Below are 25,976 nucleotides of genomic sequence, written 5' to 3'. Positions count from 1 at the left end.
TATTTATTGTAATGCACTTCAGTCCTGAGTGCATGGACACACTGAAAAGGACTTTCTCACTCGTGTTCATGAAGTACCATGATCTATACCATCATCAGCATCCTGTCACTACTTGTAATAAACAAAACATTACTTATCTGAGTTATAGAATTGAATTTACACTTCATACTGGTGCAGTGTTGTTGAGAAAATGTAAATATCAAGTAACTATATATACAGAATAATAAAAACAATAATAAAAAAATTGCAGTGGTGGATTTTCTCCACAAATCTATTCATCTTAAAATGATTTATAAGCCATTATTTCACACACTGTTAAATTATTTCAAAACTAATGGGTTCCATGGAAATTCAATTAAGCAAGGTCATGCTGCAAAAACTCATTAAGACCTTATGTAAAAATTTTATTTGCTTATCATTATGAACAATTAACTATAATTTAATGCAATTAAAAAGGGCTCTATAACAACTTGTACATTTATGCATTGCAATTTCTCAAGAGCAAATAAACAAACAAACAAACAAACAAAAAATATTTAAAAAAAAAAAAACCTATACCAAACCCTCCATTTTCAAATGTATTTGTAACTTTGTAGGAAACACAGAACACACCATAAGGTGTTATATTTTTTATTCATTACAAAACCAATGAATCCATAAAATTTTATTCACATACATTTAATATAAGTTAGATGAAAAAATAAATAAACTAACCATTACATTAAAACATACTGATGATCATAATGTTAAAAAGAGAAAGGTGGATAGATGTATTGCTTTTCTAAATGGCACTAAAACTGCACCAGAGTTTAATGACATTTGCATACTTTACAATTCAAGTTGTACAACTGAGTAGACAGAGTATGATTTGTCTTGTAAATGTCTTTCAGCTAATGATGTATTGACTCATTAACATGAAAACCACAATAGTAGCACTGACTTCCTTCTTGGCAATTTTCACAGCTTCTTTCTCTTATCTGTAGACACGGCTTTAATTCGACCGTGACAGGGGAATTCTCAGGTCAGTTACAGACCTTTAGCATAATTAGCCTGCACATGTGGACTAAGCTGTGATAATGACGCCTGAAACACTGTCTTCAATAAATACAAGACCACATAATTAACTGAAGCTGACACTACAGTTTTGTGTTTCTTCAACACCTGTGTGTCTGCATCCAATTAAAGACCTATAGAGCTAATTGAGTTACGACTGCTGACAGGATCACTTGTATATCCGAGAGCAGTCATATCTAAATGACGGTATATATTATGTTAATTATGACTATGTATCACTTGCTTTCAAAATTAATTCAGTAATAAAGACCATTTCATCATGATACCATTCAACAAATCTTTATGCAAGATTTTTCAGTGAATAAGACAAATGCTTACCAAATGCATCTCAAAGCCATTCATTTCATTGTGAGAACAAAGCCTTAGCTTAAACTTACTTTCACCATTCATGGTAGAGAACCTACGGGGGGAAAAAACGAACTGGAAAATGAGCGTCTCGTGTCTGCAAAAGTACAAAACAGCACATGTATAAACACTTTACCAGAAAGTTCATATTATTTACATTAAAACATATAACACCATACTTTCAGAGTGCAAACCATGCTCTCAGCAAAATGACGAGGAGGGATTGAAGAACTGTAAAAAAAAAAAAAGGAGAACTCTGTGAACTTGGGTAGTGGAGAAATATATGAGGATTTATAGGAAATTAACTAATATGAAGATGAAGCTTCAGGTGTGGTCTTTCACCTAATGTGATATAATAACTCCATTTTGTATCATATTAAAGAATGATGTGATGCGGCTAGGTCATTGGATTAAAGCCTTAAATTTTAGGGCCGCAACTGATTTAGAGAAGGTTGGTCATTCATTATGTTAAAAGAGAAATTACTTTTTGTTTTATAAAAGACAATGTGCTCCTCATTCTGAGACATCCATCACAAGATCATTCCTTTATTCACCCCCAACACCACGTGCGTTCTTTAGATATGTACAGCAAATCCTATAAACGGCATGATTATTACTTTTTTACTTCATTGATTTAGTAGCTAGCCCTGTGGCCCTCTGTATCCACAGCCAGTAAAGTCCTGTGTGTGTGTGTATGTGCTTTAGTATAAAGCCCTTTGCTTTGGCTCTGAGAGCACAGGTGTACAGTGTAAAGAAGTTCAATCCATTCCCAGGGCCTTCAGCTGCCTCTCGATGTCCTCATCGGAAATAGTAGCAGCTTTGCCCTTTGATGCGCTGGGGAGACTTTTACCAGCTGAGGGGGCTCTCACCATCTGCACAACACCATTCAGCAAAATCACATCAGCTTAACAACCAACAATCATACAGCTGCTTGTCTGTGTCAGTCCTTCAGATTAATGTGTAACATTAGACAGAAACTTCAAGAACAAAGTATCACATAAAATTCAAAAGAACTAACAAAGAGAAAGCTGAAAGAAAGGTGGTAATATATAGATTATGTTTCAGCCCAAGGGAGCGCATTATACATCTGTCTGAGTTGACGGAATGAGGTAAGCAACAAACCAAAGGCAAAGCCAAAAGCCACACATCTGTCTAAACTACCTAAAATCGATGTAGAACACCAAATGATTCATATGAGACAGATGGAAAACTACTTAGAAATTGAGCTAGAGAGTAAATGAGTCTCTTACCTTTCCCGAAATTTCAATCCCAATTTCATCCAGTACCTGGTTCACAATGTCCTGAGATTCCTCTTCATCACCTGACTCACTAAAGATTTCATCCAGTGTGTCATTGACTGAGGATGAAAAAAAAAACTTATTAGCAATTTATTGTTCACTATATATGACATTTGTCTTATTGTTATATAAATAAATCACTAATAAATAACAAAAATTTTCCAAAACAAATTGCTAAAATTGTAATTAATTACTTATGCATCAACATATTTATTTGTCATTGTATTTTGGGATTTATTTGTTCTTTTATGCATTTTTATTCCTTTTTTATTTATTTCTGTATTTCATCTATATGATAATTCTGGGGTGTAAAATCAACACAGAGAAGAGACTCCTCTAAAAAGGATTCATGTGTGCTGCTGGGAGAAGATAAATTTATGTCACTTTTAGTTTTAGTGTCACAGAATCCATCATTTCAGATCATTAAAGGAACAGTCCACCGTATTTCCATAATGAAATATGCTCTTACCTGAATTGAGACAAGCTGCTCCGTACCTATCCGAGCTTTGTGCGACCTCCCAGTTAGTCAGATGCAGTCCGACGCGCTGTCACTCCTGTTAGCAATGTAGCTAGGCTCAGCATGGCCAACGGTATTTTTTGGGGCTGTAGTTAGATGTGACCAAACTCTTCCGCGTTTTTCCTGTTTACATAGGTTTATATGACCAGTGATATGAAACAAGTTCAGTTACACAAATTGAAACGTAGCGATTTTCTATGCTATGGAAAGTCCGCACTATAATGACAGGTGTACTAACACCTTCTGCGCACTTCGGCAGTGCATTGATACGGAGCTCAGATATCAATGCGCTGCCGAAGCGCGCAGAAAGTGTTAGTACGCCTGTCATTATAGTGCGGACTTTCCATAGCATAGAAAATCGCTACGTTTCAATTTATGTAACTGAACTTGTTTCATATCACTGGTCATATAAACCTATGTAAACAGGAAAAACGCGGAAGAGTTTGGTCACATCTAACTACAGCCCCAAAAAATACCGTTGGCCATGCTGAGCCTAGCTACATTGCTAACAGGAGTGACAGCGCGTCGGACTGCGTCTGACTAACTGGGAGGTTGCGCAAAGCTCGGATAGGTACGGAGCAGCTCGTCTCAATTCAGGTAAGAGCATATTTCATTATGGAAATACGGTGGACTGTTCCTTTAAGCTCATCACTGTGAATTACTGGCCAAACGAACTTGTTCTGTCATACTATAACCCAAACATCAACCCTTTTATCAAGTTTTAACTAAGGTTTTGTTTATAATTTCCACTTGAAATCAGTTATTTAGTATTTTGTACTTAAAATAGCTAGTCAGGTTTGCATAAAACTGTTAGCTTGGCCTAAACACAAAGAATAAACAGTATACATTAGCATTTTTAGTAGTATTACATCTGTTGACGTGTTGTCTGTGCGCAGCCATTAGTTGACTAGTTCAAAGCATCCAGTGATTAATGAAACACTGACTGACTCTTCGTTATTACAAAAGCAAGGAAATACAGAAATAAAAATATGGAGATTAATGAATAAAAATGAATACAAGTGGAGAAAACAATAATTATGAGAACAAATATATAAAGAAATAAAACAATAATAGATTATGGAAAATGATAAATAAGTAAATAAAGAAAAATATTAATTTATCAAAAATAATTTTAAAAGTTTATATTTGTGTACTTTTTTTTTTTTTGGTACTACTTTGATCTGAACTTCCAAAGTCTCATTTATGTTTCTCCAGTGTAAAATATGTCTCTGTGAAACAGGGTCAACCAAAATAATAATTTAAAAAATATATTCTCACTCATATCTTCAGTCATCCCCATTTTCAGGTTTTCTTTCTGGAAGTCCTGCATCGTCTGCAAAGTCTTCTTTGGATCCATTTTTTTATTGACAGTCTGCATAGTCTGAAAGATACAGAGAGTTCATGCTATGAATCAGATTCAGAGAAAAATAGATAGGTATTATTTGACACACAGGGATAACACATTATAATCACAGGCAGGATCCAGCAGGGATGAATACATTTTGAACGTAGCTCAGCATAAATCTTTGTCGTAAGTACAGCATATATAAAACAGGTTGAGCTGAGAGCAGCCTTTTTTTTAGAGGCCCTATGGGGTTTCAGCAGAATGACACTGCAGACAAAACAGGAAAAGCCCCATTCGATTACAGAGAATTATTTACACAAATCATCTGTCACATCCTCATTACAGACCATATCTTTGACAGCAGCTCTTCCACAAAGCCTTCATTGACACTACAACTCCCAGTACACATCAGCAGTCAGGGAAGTAAATATTAATAACTTCCTTCATGACACAGAGAAGATACAGTGTGTGTGTGTGTGTGTGTGTGTGTGTGTGTGTGGCCTAGTTAAACTATACATTAGAGAGGAAAAACACCTACTAAATTCAATTAACTATCATTTACATTTCGAAAGCTTTGCAATACTATGCTTTATTCAGAACTAAAGGTTTTTATGAAATATAAACTATTATATATCTTATTACCTACTTGCCTTAGGTTTCATCATTAGGCATGATAATTTCATAATCCATTTACATAATAAGAATGATAATAAGTCCAATCTTTTACGTTATCATTACTATACTTATTTCAATACTGTGATTTCCCTTGTGAATAATGACAATCATTTGTGAAATATGATCGGCTAATTTACAAAATTGTCCAACATTCCCTAAAGCTCTAACTTCAGATTTAATTTCGGATATTGTATTAGACATCTAAATAAAATGCACTTTTCTTGCACCAGTCTATGATTTCTTCTCTAATGGCACAATACAAACCCCCCATAACCCTGGCCCTTGTTCTGGTAAGCCATGATATAGGACAGAGTCCCATACTGTTATTCCTACCTCAGGTATTCAGGTGAGTATTAACCTGCTTTGAACATTGACTTTTTTTTCCCAAAGTTAATATTCAAGGGCTCAAACTGGTCATCCAGTCCAAGGCATCCAGAGAGCACTGGTTTGCCTCATTGTGGCCTGCCAGCTCACTTCCAGGACCAAACTACAAGCTTTTTCATTGCAGCAATTTAATAGACACTAATGTAGCTTGAATTACCACAGCTGCTGGCACTATACAGTGGATGTAAAAAGTGTACACAACCCTTTTAAAATGATAGGTTTTTCTAATGTAAAAAAAAAAAAGACCACAATTAATAATTTCAAAACTTTTCCCATCTTTAACCTATGACCTGTACAATTCAACTGAAAAACAAACAAATCTGTTGGGGGAAAAACATAAAAAATAAAAAACATACAATAAGCTCGTTGCATAAGTGTGCACACCCTTAAACTAATACTTTGTTGAAGCACCTTTTGATTTAATTACAGCATTCAGTCTTTTTAGGTAGGAGTCTATCAGCCTGCCACATCTAGACTTGCCAATATTAGCCCACTCTTCCTTGCAAAAGCGCTCCAAATCTGTCAGATTGCGAGGGCATCTCATCAGTCCTCTTCAGGTCACCGCACAGATTTTCAATTGGATTTAAGTCTGGGCTCTGGCTGGGCCATTCCAAAACTTTAATTTTCTTCTGGTAAAGCCATTCTTTTGTTGATTTCGATGTATGCTTTGGGTCATTGTCATGCTGAAAGATGAAATTCCTCTTCATCTTCAGCTTTCTAGCAGACACCTGAAGGTTTTGGGCCAAAATTGACTGATATTTAGAACAATTCATAATTCCCTCAACCGTGACTAAAGCCCCTGTTCCAGCTGAAGAAAAACAACCCCAAAACATGATGCTGTCACCACCATGCTTCACCGTGGGTATGGTGTTCTTTTGGTGATGCACAGTGTTGTTTTTGTGCCAAACATACCTTATGTAATTGTGGCCAAAACGTTCAACCTTGGTTTCATCAGACCATAACGCATTTTCCCACATGCTTTTGGGAGAGCTGATGTATTTTTTTTTTGCAAAATTTAGCCGGGCCTGGATGTTTTTCTTTGTAAGAAAAGGCTTCTGTCTTGCGACCCTACCCCATAGTCCAGACATATGGAGAATACAGGAGATTACTGTCACATGTAGTACACAACCAGTACTTGCCAGAAATTCCTGCAGCTCCTTCAGTGTTGTTGTAGGCCTCTTGGCAGCCTCCCTGACCAGTTTTCGTCTTGTCTTTTCATCAATTTTGGAGGGACGTCCAGTTCTCGGTAATGTCACTGTTGTCCCATATCTTCTCCACTTATTGATGACTGTCTTCACTGTGCTCCATGGTATACCTAATCTAACTGATATCTTTCAACAATGAGATCCCTTTGATGCTTTGTAAGCTCTCTGAAAACCATGGCTTTTGCTGGAGGATGCAACTGAGTAAATGTCTGAACTTTATTTGGGGTCAATCAGACTCATTTTAACTGATGGCAGGTGTGAACCCAAAAAGACTGAATGCTGTATTTAAATCAAAAGGTGCTTCAATAAAGTATTAGTTTAAGGGTGTGCACACTTATGCAACCAGCTTACTGTAAGTTTTTTTTTACCTCACCCGCTACGGAGTAAGTGGGCTGAGGTATTGTTTTTGGTTGGGTTTCTTTGTTTCTTTGTAAACGATATTATGGGAAAACGGCTGGATCAATCTTCATGAAACTTTCAGGATAGATAGGCATTGGTCTCAAATAGAACCTCCAACATTTTGAGGGTCATCCGGTCAAGGTCACCAAAAAGGTCAAAATCGTTTTTGTTGTGTCTACTGCCTCATATAGAGGTGCTAGCCACTACATCATCATGCTGTAAGAATGTAAGTCTAATGATCACACACTGCACATGCACGTACCCCAATTAAAATGGCTGGTGAGTGTATACAATTCGGTTCACCATTTGGAATAAATGGACTAGACTAAAGAAATCGCTTTCAGACATGCTTATGCTTATTACAGAGGGAGGGTACATTCCACTGTGCTCTAGCGCCAGGCCATTTCTGGGAAATAAGAGATTTGGTCATGGCGACAGTGTGTGTATATCAGCCTTGGTTCGGAGGTTTCAGTTTCAAAAACTGTAAGAGGTAAGAGTAGAATAATATAAAGTACAGGCACTTGATATATTTTACTTCTGTGATTTTTAAATTGTTCATTTTTGGATTATGTTTCATTTTTGTGGCTACTCCCTCAGAGTAAACATACACATATACACACATATACACATATATATATATATATATATATATATATATATATATATATATATATATACTGTAAAAAAAAATAGTTGAGAATACTTGAAATTTCAAGGCAACCGTCTGCATTAAGAATTTTATGTTTTGCCAATGATGTGCCCATGATAATCCAAACTATGATAAAACTGTTATCTTTATTAAGAATTCTTAATTAAGTCAATTTTCAAATCCTCATTCTGCCAACATAGATTTCTCTTTTTGCTGAACAGTGGCATTCACAGTAGTGCAAAAAGGCAATTGAGGTTATCACAATTTTTTTTTTTAGATTTTTTTGGGGCTTTTTTCACCCCTATTTGGATAGGACAGCGTAGAGACAGGAAATGAGCAGGAGAGACGGGGAGGGATCAGGAAATGACCTCGGGTCGGAACCGAACCCGGGTCCCCGGATTTATGGTATGGCGCCTTATCCACCTGAGCCACGACGCCCTTGAGGTTATCACAATTTATCATTAAACTATACATGCCTTTTTTCATTGTTCTACACAATTACAAAAATTTTTAAAACCCATATCGTGGGTATGGCGTCGTGGCTCAGGTGGATAAGGCGCCATACCATAAATCCGGGGACCCAGGTTCGATTCCGACCCAAGGTCATTTCCCGATCCCTCCCTGTCCTGCTCATTTCCTGTCTCTACACTGTCCTATCCAAATAAAGGTGAAAAAAACTCCCAAAAAAAGTCTGATAACCTCAATTGCCTTTTTGTACTACTGTGAATGCCACTGTTCAGCAAAAAGAGAAATCTATGTTGGCAGAATGAGGAATTGAAAATTGACTTAATTAAGAATTCTTAATAAAGATAACAGTTTTATCATAGTTTGGATTTTCATGGGCACATCATTGGCAAAACATAAAATTCTTAATGCAGACTGTTGCCTTGAAATTTCAAGTATTCTCAACTATTCTTTTTTTACAGTGTGTATATATATATATATATATATATATATATATATATATATATATATATATATATATATATATATTTACTGTATGGACATGGTATCAGAAAACAAAAAAGAAAAAAAAGCAGTAGCTACATGTACCCATAGGGTAGGGTACCTATTTTTTTTTGCGATAGCTTCTTTCATATTCATCATAAGTGCTACCGGGCGAGGTTTGTTTTGCCTGGCAACACTTGTTTTTTTATGTTTTTCCCCCTAACAGATTATTTGTTTTTCAATTGAATTGTACAGGTTATAGGTCACATTAAAGGTGTGAAAAGTTTTAAATTATGTATTGTGGTCTCGTTTTTTTTAACATCAGATAAACCTATCATTTTAACAGGGTGTGTACACTTTTTATATCCACTGTATGTTCCTTCCAATAGGTTTAGGATATACTTGATTTTGTTTTGTCTGTTACTAGCTCTGTATCAGGGAAGATTTGTTTGCTTGCCTGCTGCTTCAACTTCTCCAGAGACTAATGCTAATCACACCTGCTTATGAACTCTTTTCAAGCTCAGTATCTACTGTTTATGGGCATCCCACCAACACTGATCACATAAAATTAATGGGATCATTCCTAAACTTAGGGATATCTAGGGGCACCAAAAGGTAACAGCCTTACCTTGGCTGTGTTAGACATAGCTCCAGCCATTTTCATTTGAGAGTTCATGACCTTGGTCTGTGTGGACATTGAGGTCACTTTAGAGCTCACAGCATAGGTTCGGTTCTTTTGCTTCCTCAGCTGGACCAGCTGCTTAGCCAGGATCTTGCAGGCATCTCTGTTTCCAGCCTTGGCCATTTTCTTAATTTCCATTTCCTGTTCCGGGCAAATACATGTATAATTTAAATTAAATATAACTTCCTACCAGATATGACTATCTGAAATGCCTCTTTAAAGCAATACCATCTATGGTTTTCATAACAAGAGTTATGCTCAATGGTGATGTGGATCTGTAACAAAGTAAGCTGTAGAAGCTGAAGCTGATGACTGCTTTATATTTTCAAGTAAGCATATGTTAGAAAGTTATTACGAGCAGCATATTAGGGCTCCAGGGACTTTATGCATTAAACAAACGCTGTATTGCAGAGTGAAGGTATACACAAACTCTGCCCTGCAACACCGCCACAGTCTCAGTTTACTGAAAGGCTGCATATTAGCAGCTCACAATTAGCTATGTTTTTGTGTCAACCTCAGAATACACTCACGGGTTCATTAGTAATTGAACAAAATTGCTCATAAAGCATCTGCTTATGAAAAGTATATGACAGATCTCCACCAAAGTGAATAGTCCAACGGTGCTGCTAGTGTTGGGGTTAAAAATAGCAATGAAAGAAATAAGATAACTTGTTCTCTATTCAGTTTTAAATATGTGCTATATGCCATCTGTTCTTTAAAAAAAAAGAAAAGAAACAGTTGAATATACAGTACTGTGCAAAAGCCTTAGGCATGTAATGCAATGCAAAGATGCCTCCAAAAATAATGAAATTAAAATTTTATAAGAATTCAAATTTTCATAGGAAAAATACCATGAAGACCAGTAAACAGTAGTAAACTAAACAAAGTCAATATTTGGTATGACAACCCTTTGCTTTTTTTTAATTAATAGCGCTTTAATTAGTGGTCTCAGGTATACTTGGTGCAATTGTATAAGTAAATTAGCTGGCAAGTTTTACTGAGCATCTTGAAGAAACTAGCACAGTTACTGGGGAGACTTCTGACTGCCATATTTGCATCTTTTTTGTATGCAAAACCCAGTAGCCTTTTTTTGTTTGTTTGTTTGAAAAGTGATCAGTTATGTAATATGTTGCCTTCTCTACTGACATACAAATATTTTTCTGTAACATTTTATTTTTTGTTGGAGAAGTAATGCTCGGAAATATATGACATCATAAAAATAAACATCTATAAACAACAATTGTACTAAAAAATAGAATGCCTAAGACTTTTGCACAGTACTGCAGATTTATGGACAGTCATTAAACCCTACTCTTTTTTTCTTTGCATTACTTGGACATCCCTGATTGAGGAATGTTCTGGTCATTATCACTGAACAACAAAATTAGACAAAGACCTTTGGAGACTTAAACAAATCAGAACACCGCTCACAACTGCTTATCCTGTGCAGGGTCACAGGCAAGCTGGAGCCCATCCCAGCTGACTATGGGTGAGAGGTGGGGTACACCCTGGACCAGATCATCACAGGGCTGACACATAGAGACAAACAACCATTCACACTCACATTCACACCTACGGTCAATTTAGAGCCACCAATTAGCCTAACCTGCATGTCTTTGGACTGTGGGGGAAACCGGAGCACCCGGAGGAAACCCACACAGACACGGGGAGAACATGCAAACTCCACACAGAAAGGCCCCCATCAGCCACTGGGCTCAAACCCAGAACCTTCTCGCTATGAGGTGACAGTGCTAACCACTACACCACCGTTAGTTAATAATTAATAAAGAATTAATTAATACCAATGAGCAAGTCTATCGTCTCATCTCATCTCATTATCTCTAGCCGCTTTATCCTGTTCTACCATTTTTTGAAATGTTGTTTTATAGCATGAGGTATAAGATATAATTTTTGGCAAATGTGAGTTTGGTCAAATATTCAATTTGTAGTGCTTCTGAAGCGCTGAAACTCGCACTGGCTTCATGTACACTGAAACAGGTGCTTGCCGTCTCTCAATCTCCTTCACAAAATAACAGTCTGAATGCAGCGTTGATGAACACATGCATTGCATCCTCATACTTCAGCATAAAAAATGTGCCCTTAAAAACTGTGCCATATGTATACATCATGACAGATGATTCACTAGTTTGCTGTCACTCTTCCTGATTGAAAAGGGGAAATTTTACTGTTGAAACTCACTGATGATGAGAACCTAATCCTGTCATGGTGATTATTAATATTGTTTGGTGGAGTGAAATGGGAGCAGTGGAATACAATTTATTAGGGATGTTTTATTGCTGTGTCAGCCACTAGACAGTGCTTAGAGTCTGAGAGCTGGAGCAAAAGCGACAGACTGATGACTAAAGCTGTACAGCCTCCAAGTCTACAGTCTGACAGTAGACTCACAATCATAAGCTACGGTAAAGTAGGCTGCACTGCAATGCACACTTTGCATCGATCTGCCAAATACCAAGATGTTATTATTTAATAGCCTGTCAAGGCATAGAGGTGCCTTACCAAAAAGTCTTCTAATTGCAAAATGCTTCCTGTGCTACAATCCTGCAAAAACAAGACCAACTTTCCAAGTCTTACAACAGACTTTCTTAATTAGAATAAAAATGAATGATAAGATTCAATGATAAAAATGAATAATAACCTCTTGGGAGGCATTTATATTTATATGTGTACTAAAAAGCTAGTGCCGTTTCCTCATTTAATGATTTAAACATGGTAAAATTGAGGGGAGATACATTATTCAGAGGTTATAATGCAGTCTCCAAGAGCACTCTCTTTCTCCTCAGCCTTCAGGTGTTTTAGCAAGAACATCTCTCCCATTAGTGCCAATAAGAACATCTAATTTACTTGTTTCTGAAACCAAAACACAGAATTTTAGGCTTGGTGCAATAAGTTATAAACAGAACTGGCCACACTTTACTGAAATTAATAAAAGTGCTCTGTCCAGTTCAAGTGAAAACTTAGGAAATAATTTTTGTGCATGTGTACAAGCCATTTTTCTGTTCCACTTACCATTTGCTTCTCCTGTTTCTCCAAAGCAGCACGGTCTCTGCTGATTTGTCTCTGGGTGCCTCTCAGCTCTTTAGTCTGCTCTTTGATGATATCTGTGGCAGAAGAGTGTAACAAGGAACATGCAATAAAGCTGCCTTGAAAATCCAGTTACAGTCCATTGAGCTGAAACTCTGAGCTTGTGTTTGAGCTCTAATGTATGTGTGGACCACTATGTAAGCCACTAAGCCAAGTCCAAACTGACAGCAGATTCCTGCTCAGAAAGCATCGTAGTAAAGCTGCTTTTAAGTTGTGTGTGTGTATATACACAGTATATACTGTATATATATGTCTGTGGGAAGGTCCAGGTTCAAGCCCCATGGCTGGCGAGGGCCTTTCTGTGCGGAGTTTGCATGTTGTCCGCATGGGTTTCCTCCAGGTGCTCCGGTTTCCCCCACAGTCCAAAGACATGCAGGTTAGGTTAACTGGTGACTCTAAATTGACCATGAGTGTGAATGGTTGTCTGTGTCTATGTGTCGGCCCTGTGATGACCTGGCGACTTGTCCAGGGTGTACCCCGCCTTTTGCCCGTAGTCAGCTGGGATAGGCTCCAGCTTGCCTGCGACCCTGTAGAACAGGATAAAGTGGCTAGAGATGACGAGATGAGATGATTATATATATATGTCAAAATTATGTTACACTTAAATGGTAGAAACCATTTATTCACAAAACATACATCATATGTGCAAGATGATTTACAGGACGGTCTCAACCTGTTCACCATCGTGTTCAAGACACAAAAACCAGCAAGCAACAGTACCATTTAAAGCCTGGACACACATTTCACGGGGAATAGATGATACCACAGTCCTTATTCTGTCCTTGAGGTCAGTGATATCACGAAATTTCCTGTTATACACATGCTCTTTCACCATACCCCATGACCAGAAATCACAGGGCGTCAATTCAGTGGAGTGTGGAGGCCACGGCAATGGTCCACCATGACCTATCCATTGACCTGGTGTGGTCGAGATAAGCATGAACAGTACGGCCAAAATGCGGCGGTGTGCCATTCTGTTGGAAATACCCTGCCAATCGAATCTGTAGTGGAAGTTCATCATTGGCGTACTGTTGCACCACCTGTAAATAGACGTCTGACATCACTGTTGGGGTGTCAAAAAAGTCGGGCCCAATTACGCCAGCAGCGATCACAGTGCACCACACATTCAGGAGACAAATAATCTATTAGTGTTAACATAATTTTGACTAACCCTGTATATAAATATACATAGTTGAGTGCTGTTAAGTGCATTAGGGAATGAAAGTGAACCTCTTAAAGATGCAAAGCTTTGATTTTTTTCAATCATTCATCAGATTAAAATACATCTTATTGGTGGCCATACCACAAGAACACACTGAAATTAATTCAGTATTTTTCCTCATTTACAGTTAACTGATATACCATTTTATCTATAGACAAAACGTAAATTGGAACTAGAAACGGAGATTGGTCCCCCACGCTCAAAGGATCACTGTCCCCAAGTGTTCAATGCTTCAAGCTGATATAAAATCTTCTTCTTCTTTTGGCTGCTCCCGATTAGGGGTCGCCACAGCGGATCTTTCGTCTCCATTGTTCCCTGTCTTCCGCATCCTTCTCTACCACACCTGCCACTTTCATGTCCCCTCTCACTACATCCATGTATCTCCTCTTTGGCCTTCCTCGTTTTCATTTGCCTGGCAGCTCCATCCTCAACATTCTCATATAAAATAAGTTAATTAATTGTGATCACATGGGAAAGCAACATTATTACTGTATTGCTTCAGTCCCACTGAGGCATGGACTTTCCGTTACTGTATCCACATTTTTACAGGGACTTCACACCATGACACTCGTATTCAGATCACAGCTCATATTCAGATTTGCTTTTTATTGAGTACCAACTTCCTTACCAGAGACTATTGGGTGTTTCAAACCATTACTAAATTATTTTCAAAAGGTGAACTTTGTCTTTACTTGGCTAAATAAACACACATGATTCAACAGATGGCAACAGATCTGAGAATTCCAAAGTCTTCTGGAGCATGTAACATTAGGTCTGGGTTTGTTTGTTTGTTTGTTTGTTTGTTTGTTTAAATAGGAACTAAAGCCATATAAACCAGCATACGGTTTTCATTAATGCTATAACAGGGCAAGTCGAAAATCAGAGCATCCTCCCAAGAGACATTTTTTCCAAAAGATTTTACCTTTTTAACCACATCTTTAACTGGAAGAACTTCTCACCTCTAAAACACATGGGATTACTAATTTGAATGGTGACCACAATTCATACTGGTGAGGCAACTTTATACTGGGTTCTACAACCCCGATTCCAAAAAAGTTGGGACAAAGTACAAATTGTAAATAAAAACGGAATGCAATAATTTACAAATCTCAAAAACTGATATTGTATTCACAATAGAACATAGACAACATATCAAATGTCGAAAGTGAGACATTCTGAAATTTCATGCCAAATATTGGCTCATTTGAAATTTCATGACAGCAACACATCTCAAAAAAGTTGGGACAGGGGCAATAAGAGGCTGGAAAAGTTAAAGGTACAAAAAAGGAACAGCTGGAGGACCAAATTGCAACTCATTAGGTCAATTGGCAATAGGTCATTAACATGACTGGGTATAAAAAGAGCATCTTGGAGTGGCAGCGGCTCTCAGAAGTAAAGATGGGAAGAGGATCACCGATCCCCCTAATTCTGCCCCGACAAATAGTGGAGCAATATCAGAAAGGAGTTCCACAGTGTAAAATTGCAAAGAGTTTGAACATATCATCATCTACAGTGCATAACATCATCAAAAGATTCAGAGAATCTGGAAGAATCTCTGTGCATAAGGGTCAAGGCCGGAAAACCATACTGGGTGCCCGTGATCTTTGGGCCCTTAGACGGCACTGCATCACATACAGGCATGCTTCTGTATTGGAAATCACAAAATGGGCTCAGGAATATTTCCAGAGAACATTATCTGTGAACACAATTCACCGTGCCATCCGCCATTGCCAGCTAAAACTCTATAGTTCAAAGAAGAAGCCGTATCTAAACATGATCCAGAAGCGCAGATGTCTTCTCTGGGCCAAGGCTCATTTAAAATGGACTGTGGCAAAGTGGAAAACTGTTCTGTGGTCAGACGAATCAAAATTTGAAGTTCTTTATGGAAATCAGGGACGCCGTGTCATTCGGACTAAAGAGGAGAAGGACGACCCAAGTTGTTATCAGCGCTCAGTTCAGAAGCCTGCATCTCTGATGGTATGGGGTTGCACTAGTGCGTGTGGCATGGGCAGCTTACACATCTGGAAAGACACCATCAATGCTGAAAGGTATATCCAGGTTCTAGAGCAACATATGCTCCCATCCAGACGACGTCTTTTTCAGGGAAGACCTTGCGTTTTCCAACATGACAATGCCAAACCACATACTGCATCAATTACAGCATCATGGCTGCGTAGAAGGGTCCGGGTACTGAACTGGCCAGCCTGCAGTCCAGATCTTTCACCCATAAAAAACATTTGGCGCATCATAAAACAGAAGATACGACAAAAAAGACCTAAGACAGTTGAGCAACTAGAATCCTACATTAGACAAGAATGGGTTAACATTCCTATCCCTAAACTTGAGCAATTTGTCTCCTCAGTCCCCAGACGTTTACAGACTGTTGTAAAGAGAAAAGGGGATGTCTCACAGTGGTAAACATGGCCTTGTCCCAACTTTTTTGAGATGTGTTGTTGTCATGAAATTTAAAATCACCTAATTTTTCTCTTTAAATGATACATTTTCTCAGTTTAAACATTTGATATGTCATCTATGTTCTATTCTGAATAAAATATGCAATTTTGAAACTTCCACATTATTGCATTCCATTTTTATTTACAATTTGTACTTTGTCCCAACTTTTTTGGAATCGGGGTTGTAAGTGCAGAAAAACTGCAGTATCACAGTCTCCAAAAGGAGAATCAGTCATCTGTAGAACACCAACATGTGTACGACATTATCTCATCTCATCTCATTATCTCTAGCCGCTTTATCCTGTTCTACAGGGTCGCAGGCAAGCTGGAGCCTATCCCAGCTGACTACGGGCGAAAGGCGGGGTACACCCTGGACAAGTCGCCATGTCATCACAGGGCTGACACAGAGACACAGACAACCATTCACACTCACATTCACATCTACGGTCAATTTAGAGTCACCAGTTAACCTAACCTGCATGTCTTTGGACTGTGGGGGAAACCGGAGCACCCGGAGGAAACCCACACGGACACGGGGAGAACATGCAAACTCCACACAGAAAGGCCCTCGCCGGCCACGGGGCTCGAACCCAGACCTTCTTGCTGTGAGGCAACAGCGCTAACCACTACACCACCGTGCCGCCCACAACATTATTTTAATATAAAATAAAATATCATACAGACTGATTAGAAGCTAATTGCAGCAACACATGGGTACATAAATTTAAAACAAAAAACTGCATAGCCTGTTTTAAAAAGAAGCCCATTTATCCCATAAGACAGCGTACATGAACAAAAAAAGTGATTGCTAAATCAGACTATTCCCTTGAGCAAAACACTCAAGCGTTTATATGAGACAGGGGAAAAGGGAGACATGAATCAAACATGTGGTGGGTTTGTCTGGAGGCAAACCAGCTATTTTTATTTCATACATTTTTATAATGTAAAAGTTAAACCTCCATCCACTGTTTAACAAACATCCATGCTCACATACGTCAGGGACCAGAAAAAGGAGCTCACTGCCCACAGGGATATTACCATCCAACACACACACGTCTCATGAATGATATCATAATCTAAGTTCTTCCACCGAGCAGATGGGAAAGAAATTTAAAAATCACAAAACAAAATAACGCAAAACAAAAAAAATAATTGAACACATTAAAATGTTTTATTAATAATAATAATAATAATAATAATAATAATAATAATCCAAAATGAAAGTGAAAACCTTTCTTTTAAAAAAACAGAAAAACATTCTAAACATTCAATAAAACCAATCCAATAAAACATAAAATACACTCATAATATTCTTATTTTTAATGGATAAATAAAATAACACAACTTTTCCAAATGTTTCTTGCTAATTTTTCACCCAAAATTGGCAAAGTAACTGTTAACGACTTTAATAAGCTACGCAAAAGATGACGTATATCGAAACGTATTAGAGGGTGGGATGTCGTCCACGCAAGTCTAGGAGACAAACCAGTTGTGCCATCTCGAATCAAGGTAGAGGACAGTTTGGCACGCAGGCGCTGCACTAACACTATGATAGCATGGCAATACTACTGATTAAAACTGGCACTTGGACCTGAGAAATACACCATGGAAGAGCAATATCAGAGGACATCATCCAACATGTAAGTATCAATAATTATTTCATGTGTTTATGTATTTCATTAATACATTAATGTATGTTTTACTTAAAACAGTGATCTGTTAAACGTGTCAAAACATTACTCATAAATTATTTTATTAAAGGTTTACATTACATGAAATATGGTGACGTGTAGGTAGGGCTTTATATCTGCTATGATTAAGCACAGATACAACAAACATTCAGGAAAAGTGTGATAACTTGCTAAACTGTAAAGTCTGGAAGATTTTTATATTCATATACACTTTTGGAGACATTATAATAATAAGAAGAATCAATTATAATGATTAGATGAAAGCTATTTGAATAGAAACCAGAAGAACATTTCTAGTAGACATTTTTTGGCATAACATTGTAGATGTTTGCAGGATAAGGAAAATGAAACATACAAATGCAGTCTACTTCAGCGGTCTAGTGCCATAAATTGATATGAAGTTGATTTAACACCACTGTAAGGAAAAAAGGGTATTACTATAAAACCCTTGAATAATGAAGCCATGAACTAAGCACTTAGTCTGGCTCCATCAAGCATTAAGAGCAGGATCCCTCCGACTAAACTGCTTTTTGATATATCTCATTAAACAGAGTCAAAACGTTCAATGGCTTATTAATACGGGTACCCTGAATTATATTTGAATACTGTATGCTTCACCTCAGTCTAATGCACTACATTATATTACTTGTATGTACACAGATGTAGTGGGATGTTGTTGGTCAGGTGAGTTATTCAATTCAAATATATCTGCATTGGGTTTGTACAGACACAACAAGGAAATGTACAATAAATGGGAAAACTGTAAAGCCTGGAAGCTATGTATATTTACACTTTTGGAGACATTTTAATGACAGAAATTAATTATGAATAATTAGTTGAAAGCTATTTGAATGGGAGCCAGAATAGTTGCAATACAGTGAAGAGTGTTTTCTAGCAGGCATTTCAGAAAAAAAAAAAAAACAACTGCAGATATCTCCATTATAAAAGAAAATAGATTATATCAATACAGTCAACTTTAGCAGTCTAATACCATTCACTGAAAAGAAATTGGTTAATAAAACTGTGAGGAAAAGAAAGAGACAGGCTATAAAAGCTTTGAATAATGTAGCCATGAACTAAGCTCCACCAGCATTAAGAGCAGGATCCCTCTGACTAAACCAGGTACCTTGAATTATTCTCAAATACAGTGCTGTACCTGTTACCTTGGTCAAGTACAGTATTGTACATTATATACGCAGACTGAGTGAGACATTACTGGGCAGGTGAGTTATTCAAATTCTGAACCACTGACATATTGTTACTGCTAAATATAGCCTACTGAGTAACACAGAATATATTTCTAAACTTCTAAGTTAAAAAATAATTATGTTATGAGTTGTTTATTATTATTATTATTATTATTATTATTATTATTATTATGTAGTTAACATTGGTCTCCTTAGAGGAAAATAAGTAATCTTTCCACATACATTAAGTACATTATAATAAAGTGAAATTATTAATTTACAAGACACATTATGTGGTTATAATCTGGGATTATTATTATTATTACTATTATTATAGCTAACATAATTCTCCCCATATTGGTGTTTCACAGAGAGGTATCACAAAATTAAAATCATCCTGATTCTTACTTAAAGCTGCTGGTGTTCCCCAGGTAGAGCGTGAATAGCTAAGTTAACACATGGAGTAGGTTTGAATGGAGAAACCGTGAGACACCAGGTCGGTGCAAAAAAAAAAATATATATGAATTAATCAGCAACAGTTAACAAAGTAACTTACCGTCGACAGTCTTCTTTTTAAACAGAGACGCCATGATGGCTCGATGGATGTTTAAAACTAACTAAACTATGACTAAGATTGAATGTAGTGTAGGATCTCTGTCCAGCTGTCTGCCGGTAGCTAAAAGTCCTGATTTCCTTGTTTGTTATCTCTAAAAGCGAGCTGACTTTCCCTACACATGACGGTACTGAATCAGCGCGCCTCTGACGTCACAGCGGAGCTCACCCGCGCTTCCTGTCAAGCCCTCTAGAAGGCGCTGTAGACCGTTGACTGAGGGGGCGGGACTCTGTTATACACGGCGTTGCCAGATTCGCTGTTTTCATGCTTTATTGGGATTAGTTGAAGCTGCAGCTGCAGGTGGAAATTAGGCTTTTTTGTTTTGTTTTTTGTTTTTTAATGTTACATTTTTTTAAACATTTGTCATAGGCCTATAAATGTACATAAATTTATAAGGATGTGCGTGGTGAATTCCTGGTGACTTCATCACCTGGTATTGAAATCCAACATTTATTTGTTTATGAATTAATAATTGTTGAAATGAATAATTCTGTTAAGTATGTCATAGAAATGTTGTAAATTAATAATTGTTGCTATTAATAATTAGTCAATTATTAATTATTTATGTATAACACCTAACAATTATTTATTAATGGATCCCCGAAAGGGACACGGTTGAAAGAAAGAAAGAAAGAAAGAAAGAAAGAAAGAAAGAAAGAAAGAAAGAAAGATGTACTTTTGCAAGATCTCGCAAAACTACATCCTTTTTTTCCAACCGTGTCCCTTCCCATCCATGTAGTAGTCACCCCGTATGATAAGTGAATGTGAATAAAAGTATTTCATTTTGTTTGTGCATCATAAATATGTATGTTTTGTGTGCATAAACAAAGCACAAACAAATCACACGTTTGGAGTCATTTGGGTGCTAATAGGGTGCTGCAGGGCTCTCAAGTCTCACGCATTGAGCGTGGCAGTCACGCTTTTCGGTCTTTTGTCCCGCACTCCCGCCACACATTGTATTTCTCACGCTGAAAAAAAAAATTATAATATAAATTTCTCTGGCGCGCCGCTATCGCTATGGAAACGGCAGGAAACAAGCGCGTCTCCCATGAGTCGAGCCTGCCACTTACCAGCCAATCAAAAAAAGGAAAAGGGCGGGGTTACACAATAGCCAATCAGAAGCACTATTGTATCTGGGTCGATAACGCAACAACCAATGAAAAAAGCATTGTTATCCCAGGAATTGTTCACGTGATTCTGCTACAACCATCTTCTGAAAGTTTTGTTCAGTGGACACCATGAGGATGAGCTCCGGGCAGCACAGAGACCAGAGGAAGTCATATCCTGTTTTAATGTTACAACAAATTCACAACTTGTTTGACATAAGAAATGCCAACTTGCCTGCTGTGAGAGAATGTTGCCCAGATAATTAGCATGGACATGGTAAGGTTTTACAGGAGCTGAGCTGTATTGCACCTGTTTAAATGATCCCCTGGCGAGCAGCTCCACTTGTTCACAGGCGCTGGTCAGTAATAATAACAGCGACACTAACGTGTGTTTAAAGCAGCATGTGAATACCAGCAAGAGTGAAGATTTTTTTTTTTTATTTGTCAGCAGTTATGAAAGACCCGTTTGTGAAAGATTAAGTTTTTATTGTTCATAATATAGAAACTGCGTGACTCCAGGGGTAGATATAGGGAAGAGGAAAGTCCAACTATTACAGATTACAGGATCCAACATCCTTTGACGTTGAGGAGTTTTGGGGAAGAATGTCCTCAAAAAAGAACAAAGTAAGAAAATTTTTGCACACAACATGACTTGCTCATTATTAAGATAAAAGGAAAACATTTAAGTAATAGAGGCCCTTGGTTCCTTTTTCAAAGGTGACTGGCTTGAACCAATTTGGGAGGTTATCAAAGATAACAACCTTGGTTTTGGTGCTTCCTCATTCAAATGCTGATGCCGAGAGGGTATTTTCAATGGTCAGTCTCAACAAAACCTCAACCCGAAACAGCTTGTCTCTGGACGGGACATTGGCCTCTATCATGACCCTGAAAATGTCTGGACTTGAGCCGAACTGTTTTAAGTGGGAGCCAACAACACAAATGATGAAGGACTCCAAAAAGGCAACAAACACGTACAATAAACAACACCAGTCATAATCTCTCTCTCTCTGCTCTCACACACACACATACACATATTCAATACACGGAAATTGAATAAAGACTTTGTATTTGGTTGAATTGTCAGTGCCGTGTGTTTATCCTTTAATAACAACACTAATAATAATATTATTAATCAAAGACCCCCATTCCTGCGACCCGTCCAACCGGTTCCTCCAACGGGGGGGGGGTGTCACTCTTGCCTGCATTCAAAACTTGAGAGCCCTGGGGTGCTGTGACATTAAAATATCTTAAAACATTTAAGGGCACATTTCTCTAAAATTCTTTGAGCACATGTTTCTACTTTGTGTGCAAAATGTGCACTAACAATGCACAAACGAATCTAAATACTTTTATTCACATTTTCATCATACAGGGGACGAACTTGGAGGAGGGGCTCCGTGTTTACTTTAAAAAATTATTTATAAATTTGTATGCATGTAGATGTTAAATACCTTGGGATAGTTTCAGCTTCCGGTGTGACAGTCATTAGCATTTTTTAAAACTCGAATATTTTTGTTTGTTTGTTTGTTTGTTTGTTTGTTTGTTTGTTTGTTTGTTTGTTTGTTTGTTTTGCTGGACCTGGCAACCCTGCTAGGAGCCCATAGCGTATATAAGCCTTGCACTCCTGTAATAAAGATTTTGGGTGGATCTCTCCAAAAAAACGTGCTGCTGAAATATATATATATAGCCTGTCTGTATTTTTATTTGGGTTCTTTTATGAATGACCACTAAACACCCAAGCATGCTACATGCATTAGACATGTTCATAACATAATCTATTTATACAGTCGGTTTCAGAGAAAATGTATTTGACCATTATGTGATGTAAATGTTATGATCAGTTTGACTGTTCCCTCCACTGGCACAATGTGATTACTCACAGAGAGCTGAAAAAGGCAGGCTCAGTAAATGAGGGTTAGGGGATTAGTGAACCTGAGCAAAATACTGGAAGCCATAAAGATGAGAGGAAGAGGGAAGCTGCACAGGGTGACTTTGTGAGGACAGTGTATGTGTTGCCTCCAGCAGTTTACAGCCCCTCTCTGTGAAAGACATTGGCCATCCTGGGGCAATATTCTTGTTAAGGTTATTAGAGGGATGTTTCTGTACAATCAGCATGGCTGGCAACAGGGACTGGCACTAAATGTTCTCATAATGATAATAAGCCCACTGGTGATCAGTCTTGCCCCAAGCACACAGACCAATTGTACAATGGAATAATGAGACAAAACCACAATTTCCTTTGCCACTGAAGGGTTTCTTCAAAGTATATTAAAAACCTAGATCACATACTGAAGTGAGTGTATTTGGTGCATTTATAGTGAAGTCCCAGAGAGGCACTTCTGAAACAATGATCTCTCTTTCTCTGTTCAAGGCATTGCCCAAGGCTAATAGACACACAGTGATAATGGGCTAACTATGCCGCCAGACAGCTAAATAAGACTTTTCAACTGTGAAATTAGATCTTTATACTGTTTCAGTTCTAAAGCCAGAACTATACTATCTGGGAAACTAAATCTGTTTTGTGTAAACAAAATATATTTTATCTCTATATTTTATGTTTTCCCATGTAATATTATATTGACATTTCACTGATAATTGGTCAGACATTTAGCTTGCAGCAATAAGATTTATTCAGTTTGTTCCGCCTGGCTGTGTATGTATTTGTGGAATAATGTGTGTAAGACACAGCTGTACAGAATGCTCATGATGGCAATAATACAGATAATGCATTCAATGTGGCATACTACATGACAGCATTCAAACAAGGACAGTGGAATCTGGGTTCCATCATGTTGATTTAGTAGCCACATCTTTGCAGTGATGAATGTGTTGTGCTTGAGCACACTGGACAAGAGGCATGGGAGCTCATATATCGAGTGACTGCCTTTGCTCCATCTGCCCCTGGGAAGAATATGGCTCAGGATTGTCCCACACCATACCACACAGGAATACCCTGGGGACCATGGGTAATGAGAGATTATCACCCCTGTTGGGTTGCAGTTGTGTATGCACACATACACACACATACACACATTCAGTCAGCATCACAGACTGCCACCTATAACTGACCCAGTAATTAATGAGTCATGTATAAATATGCCTCACATGGATAACATTGCCATGAGTTTTTTTAAATGTATTATTTGGCGAAAGAAATTTCTTCAATCAGTGCACCATCCGACGGCAATGTTTGACCTCCTCTCCTCAATTCCACAACAGGCAGTGTAGTTCAGATAAGTTAGGGCACACAAAGTAGGGTAGAAATTTGTAATTGCCAGGTCTTCCCCCATATTTCTGTTCCCACAGCCTCAGGGTTAAGGAGAAGCCAGAATTATTCAACTGAAGCAAATGAATAGTATTTGCATGGGGAATTAGAATCATTAAAGTTAGAAGGGCAAAAGGAGGCGAAGTCCTTCAGACGGGGACACTGGGAGAATTCCAGACAGACTTAGCTAGTGTCTGTGCACCCTGCCTTCAACCAGTATGCATGTGCCCTAAATACAGACCATGTAAATGAAATGCAGTGAGATTAGAAGAGTACAGAAGAATTAATTCATCCTCTCTTAATTACTCATATTGCTGTCACGGCAGAAAAAAAGTAGATTGTATCCACATTTCTATCTTTTATAATCATTATAATAATTAAAAATAAGCAATTTCTTTCTAATACATTTCCAAGAAAACAATAGAAATTCAGTGACTGATGATTACTGAACCCATTCAGTGGTTAAATAAAAGACAAAAAAATGCAGATCAGATAATATAACCAGTCTGAAATAAAATAAATTCATGAAGGCAAGAAATATGCAGAAAATAATTTGTAGTTAATATTCCCCTGCAGCTGAGTTCATTGTTTGACATTTATATATTTCCTTTGGTATGCAAAGAACTGATGAGTTTCACTATCTCCATCTATGAGGTCTTTGAATCCATATCAGCTCATTTTAGCCATTTTTACTATTATTACATTTTCAAAATAATGACATTTACAAAAAAAATAAATAAATAAAATAAACAGGATACCTAATTACCTGATGTTCATGCATGGGCCCTGCTTAAGATGGTCTTGATATAACAGTGAATCGATTTAAATGGGATGTAATCGGTGTGAATAAGTAACACACAAACGCTTTGGTGTCTGGGCTTACGCCAAGACAGTTATACCAACTGAAATGAGTTTCCTTTTAAGAGCTACTCATGCAATTAAAAATCAAATTCAGTCTTGGGATGATAATATAATTGCTGAAACAGTAGGATAATTAAGTGTATGAAAAATATGTCTGTGTAAGGACATGCTTGTTGATTGTTCTATTTGTCCTGGAAACAGGATTTTGCTCTTTACCAAAATAGTATGTTTTTTGTGTGAACCCTTCACACATTGCACTCAGTTAAACCTTTAGTTCCACAAATGTAAAAAATAATAATAACAGTAATAATAATTTAAATAACTGGAGATTAGATATGCAAAATTGTATCTTTCCTCATACCCCTTCTAAACTGTACTTTACTGCAATATTTCATGGACTGCAGGTTAAAGATTTTTAAATAATTGTGTCACTGATGTTGCTCCTAAAACGTGCTGGCAATGTAAAGTTACCATATATATTTCTCACAAACAAAGTAATTTCCTTGGAAAATTCATGCTTGACACGCTTGATTTTTCATGCTTAACAACTTAAGGTCTCTGGTTATTATTCAGTTATTCATCTTAAAGCATATTTTGGTAACTACTATGAATTATTCAGGAACTACAATAAAACAAATAGGAAATGTGTGCAGTTGCAAGAGGAATATATGCACAATATACAGACAAAATTGCATGGAGGCGGCACGGTGGTGTAGTGGTTAGCGCTGTCGCCTCACAGCAAGAAGGTCCGGGTTCGAGCCCTGTGGCCGGCGAGGGCCTTTCTGTGCGGAGTTTGCATGTTCTCCCCGTGTCCGCGTGGGTTTCCTCCGGGTGCTCCGGTTTCCCCCACAGTCCAAAGACATGCAGGTTAGGTTAACTGGTGACTCTAAATTGACCGTAGGTGTGAATGTGAGTGTGAATGATTGTCTGTGTCTATGTGTCAGCCCTGTGATGA

At 37.6% G+C, this 25,976-nt stretch overlaps 1 protein-coding gene across 1 annotated transcript; it reads right to left on the bottom strand.

Moving 5' to 3' along the window:
* Window positions 1-765: 765 nt before the first annotated feature.
* Window positions 766-19,864, bottom strand: chmp2ba (charged multivesicular body protein 2Ba). Its single transcript, XM_060928778.1, has 6 exons — window positions 19,733-19,864; window positions 12,549-12,640; window positions 9,468-9,662; window positions 4,513-4,615; window positions 2,670-2,776; window positions 766-2,291 (listed from the first exon to the last, which is right to left on the bottom strand). The coding sequence occupies exons 1-6, from the start codon at window positions 19,764-19,766 to the stop codon at window positions 2,178-2,180; spliced, it is 645 nt and encodes a 214-aa protein (XP_060784761.1). The 5' UTR covers window positions 19,767-19,864; the 3' UTR covers window positions 766-2,177.
* Between the last annotated feature and the right edge of the window lie 6,112 nt (window positions 19,865-25,976).

Source organism: Neoarius graeffei, chromosome 9 (assembly GCF_027579695.1).
Source record: "Neoarius graeffei isolate fNeoGra1 chromosome 9, fNeoGra1.pri, whole genome shotgun sequence".
Taxonomy (NCBI): domain Eukaryota; kingdom Metazoa; phylum Chordata; class Actinopteri; order Siluriformes; family Ariidae; genus Neoarius; species Neoarius graeffei.
The sequence above is the reverse complement of the archived record's forward strand: the minus strand, read 5'-3'. Positions and strand labels throughout refer to the sequence as shown.

Excerpts from the sequence above, each read along its gene's own strand:
- chmp2ba (XM_060928778.1), bottom strand. The coding sequence starts at position 19,766 with ATGGCGTCTCTGTTTAAAAAGAAGACTGTCGACG. Across the intron at positions 12,641-19,732 it reads TAAAAAGAAGACTGTCGACG|ATATCATCAAAGAGCAGACT; the intron begins GTAAGTTACTTT and ends CTTCTGCCACAG. Across the intron at positions 9,663-12,548 it reads AGAAACAGGAGAAGCAAATG|GAAATGGAAATTAAGAAAAT; the intron begins GTAAGTGGAACA and ends TGCCCGGAACAG.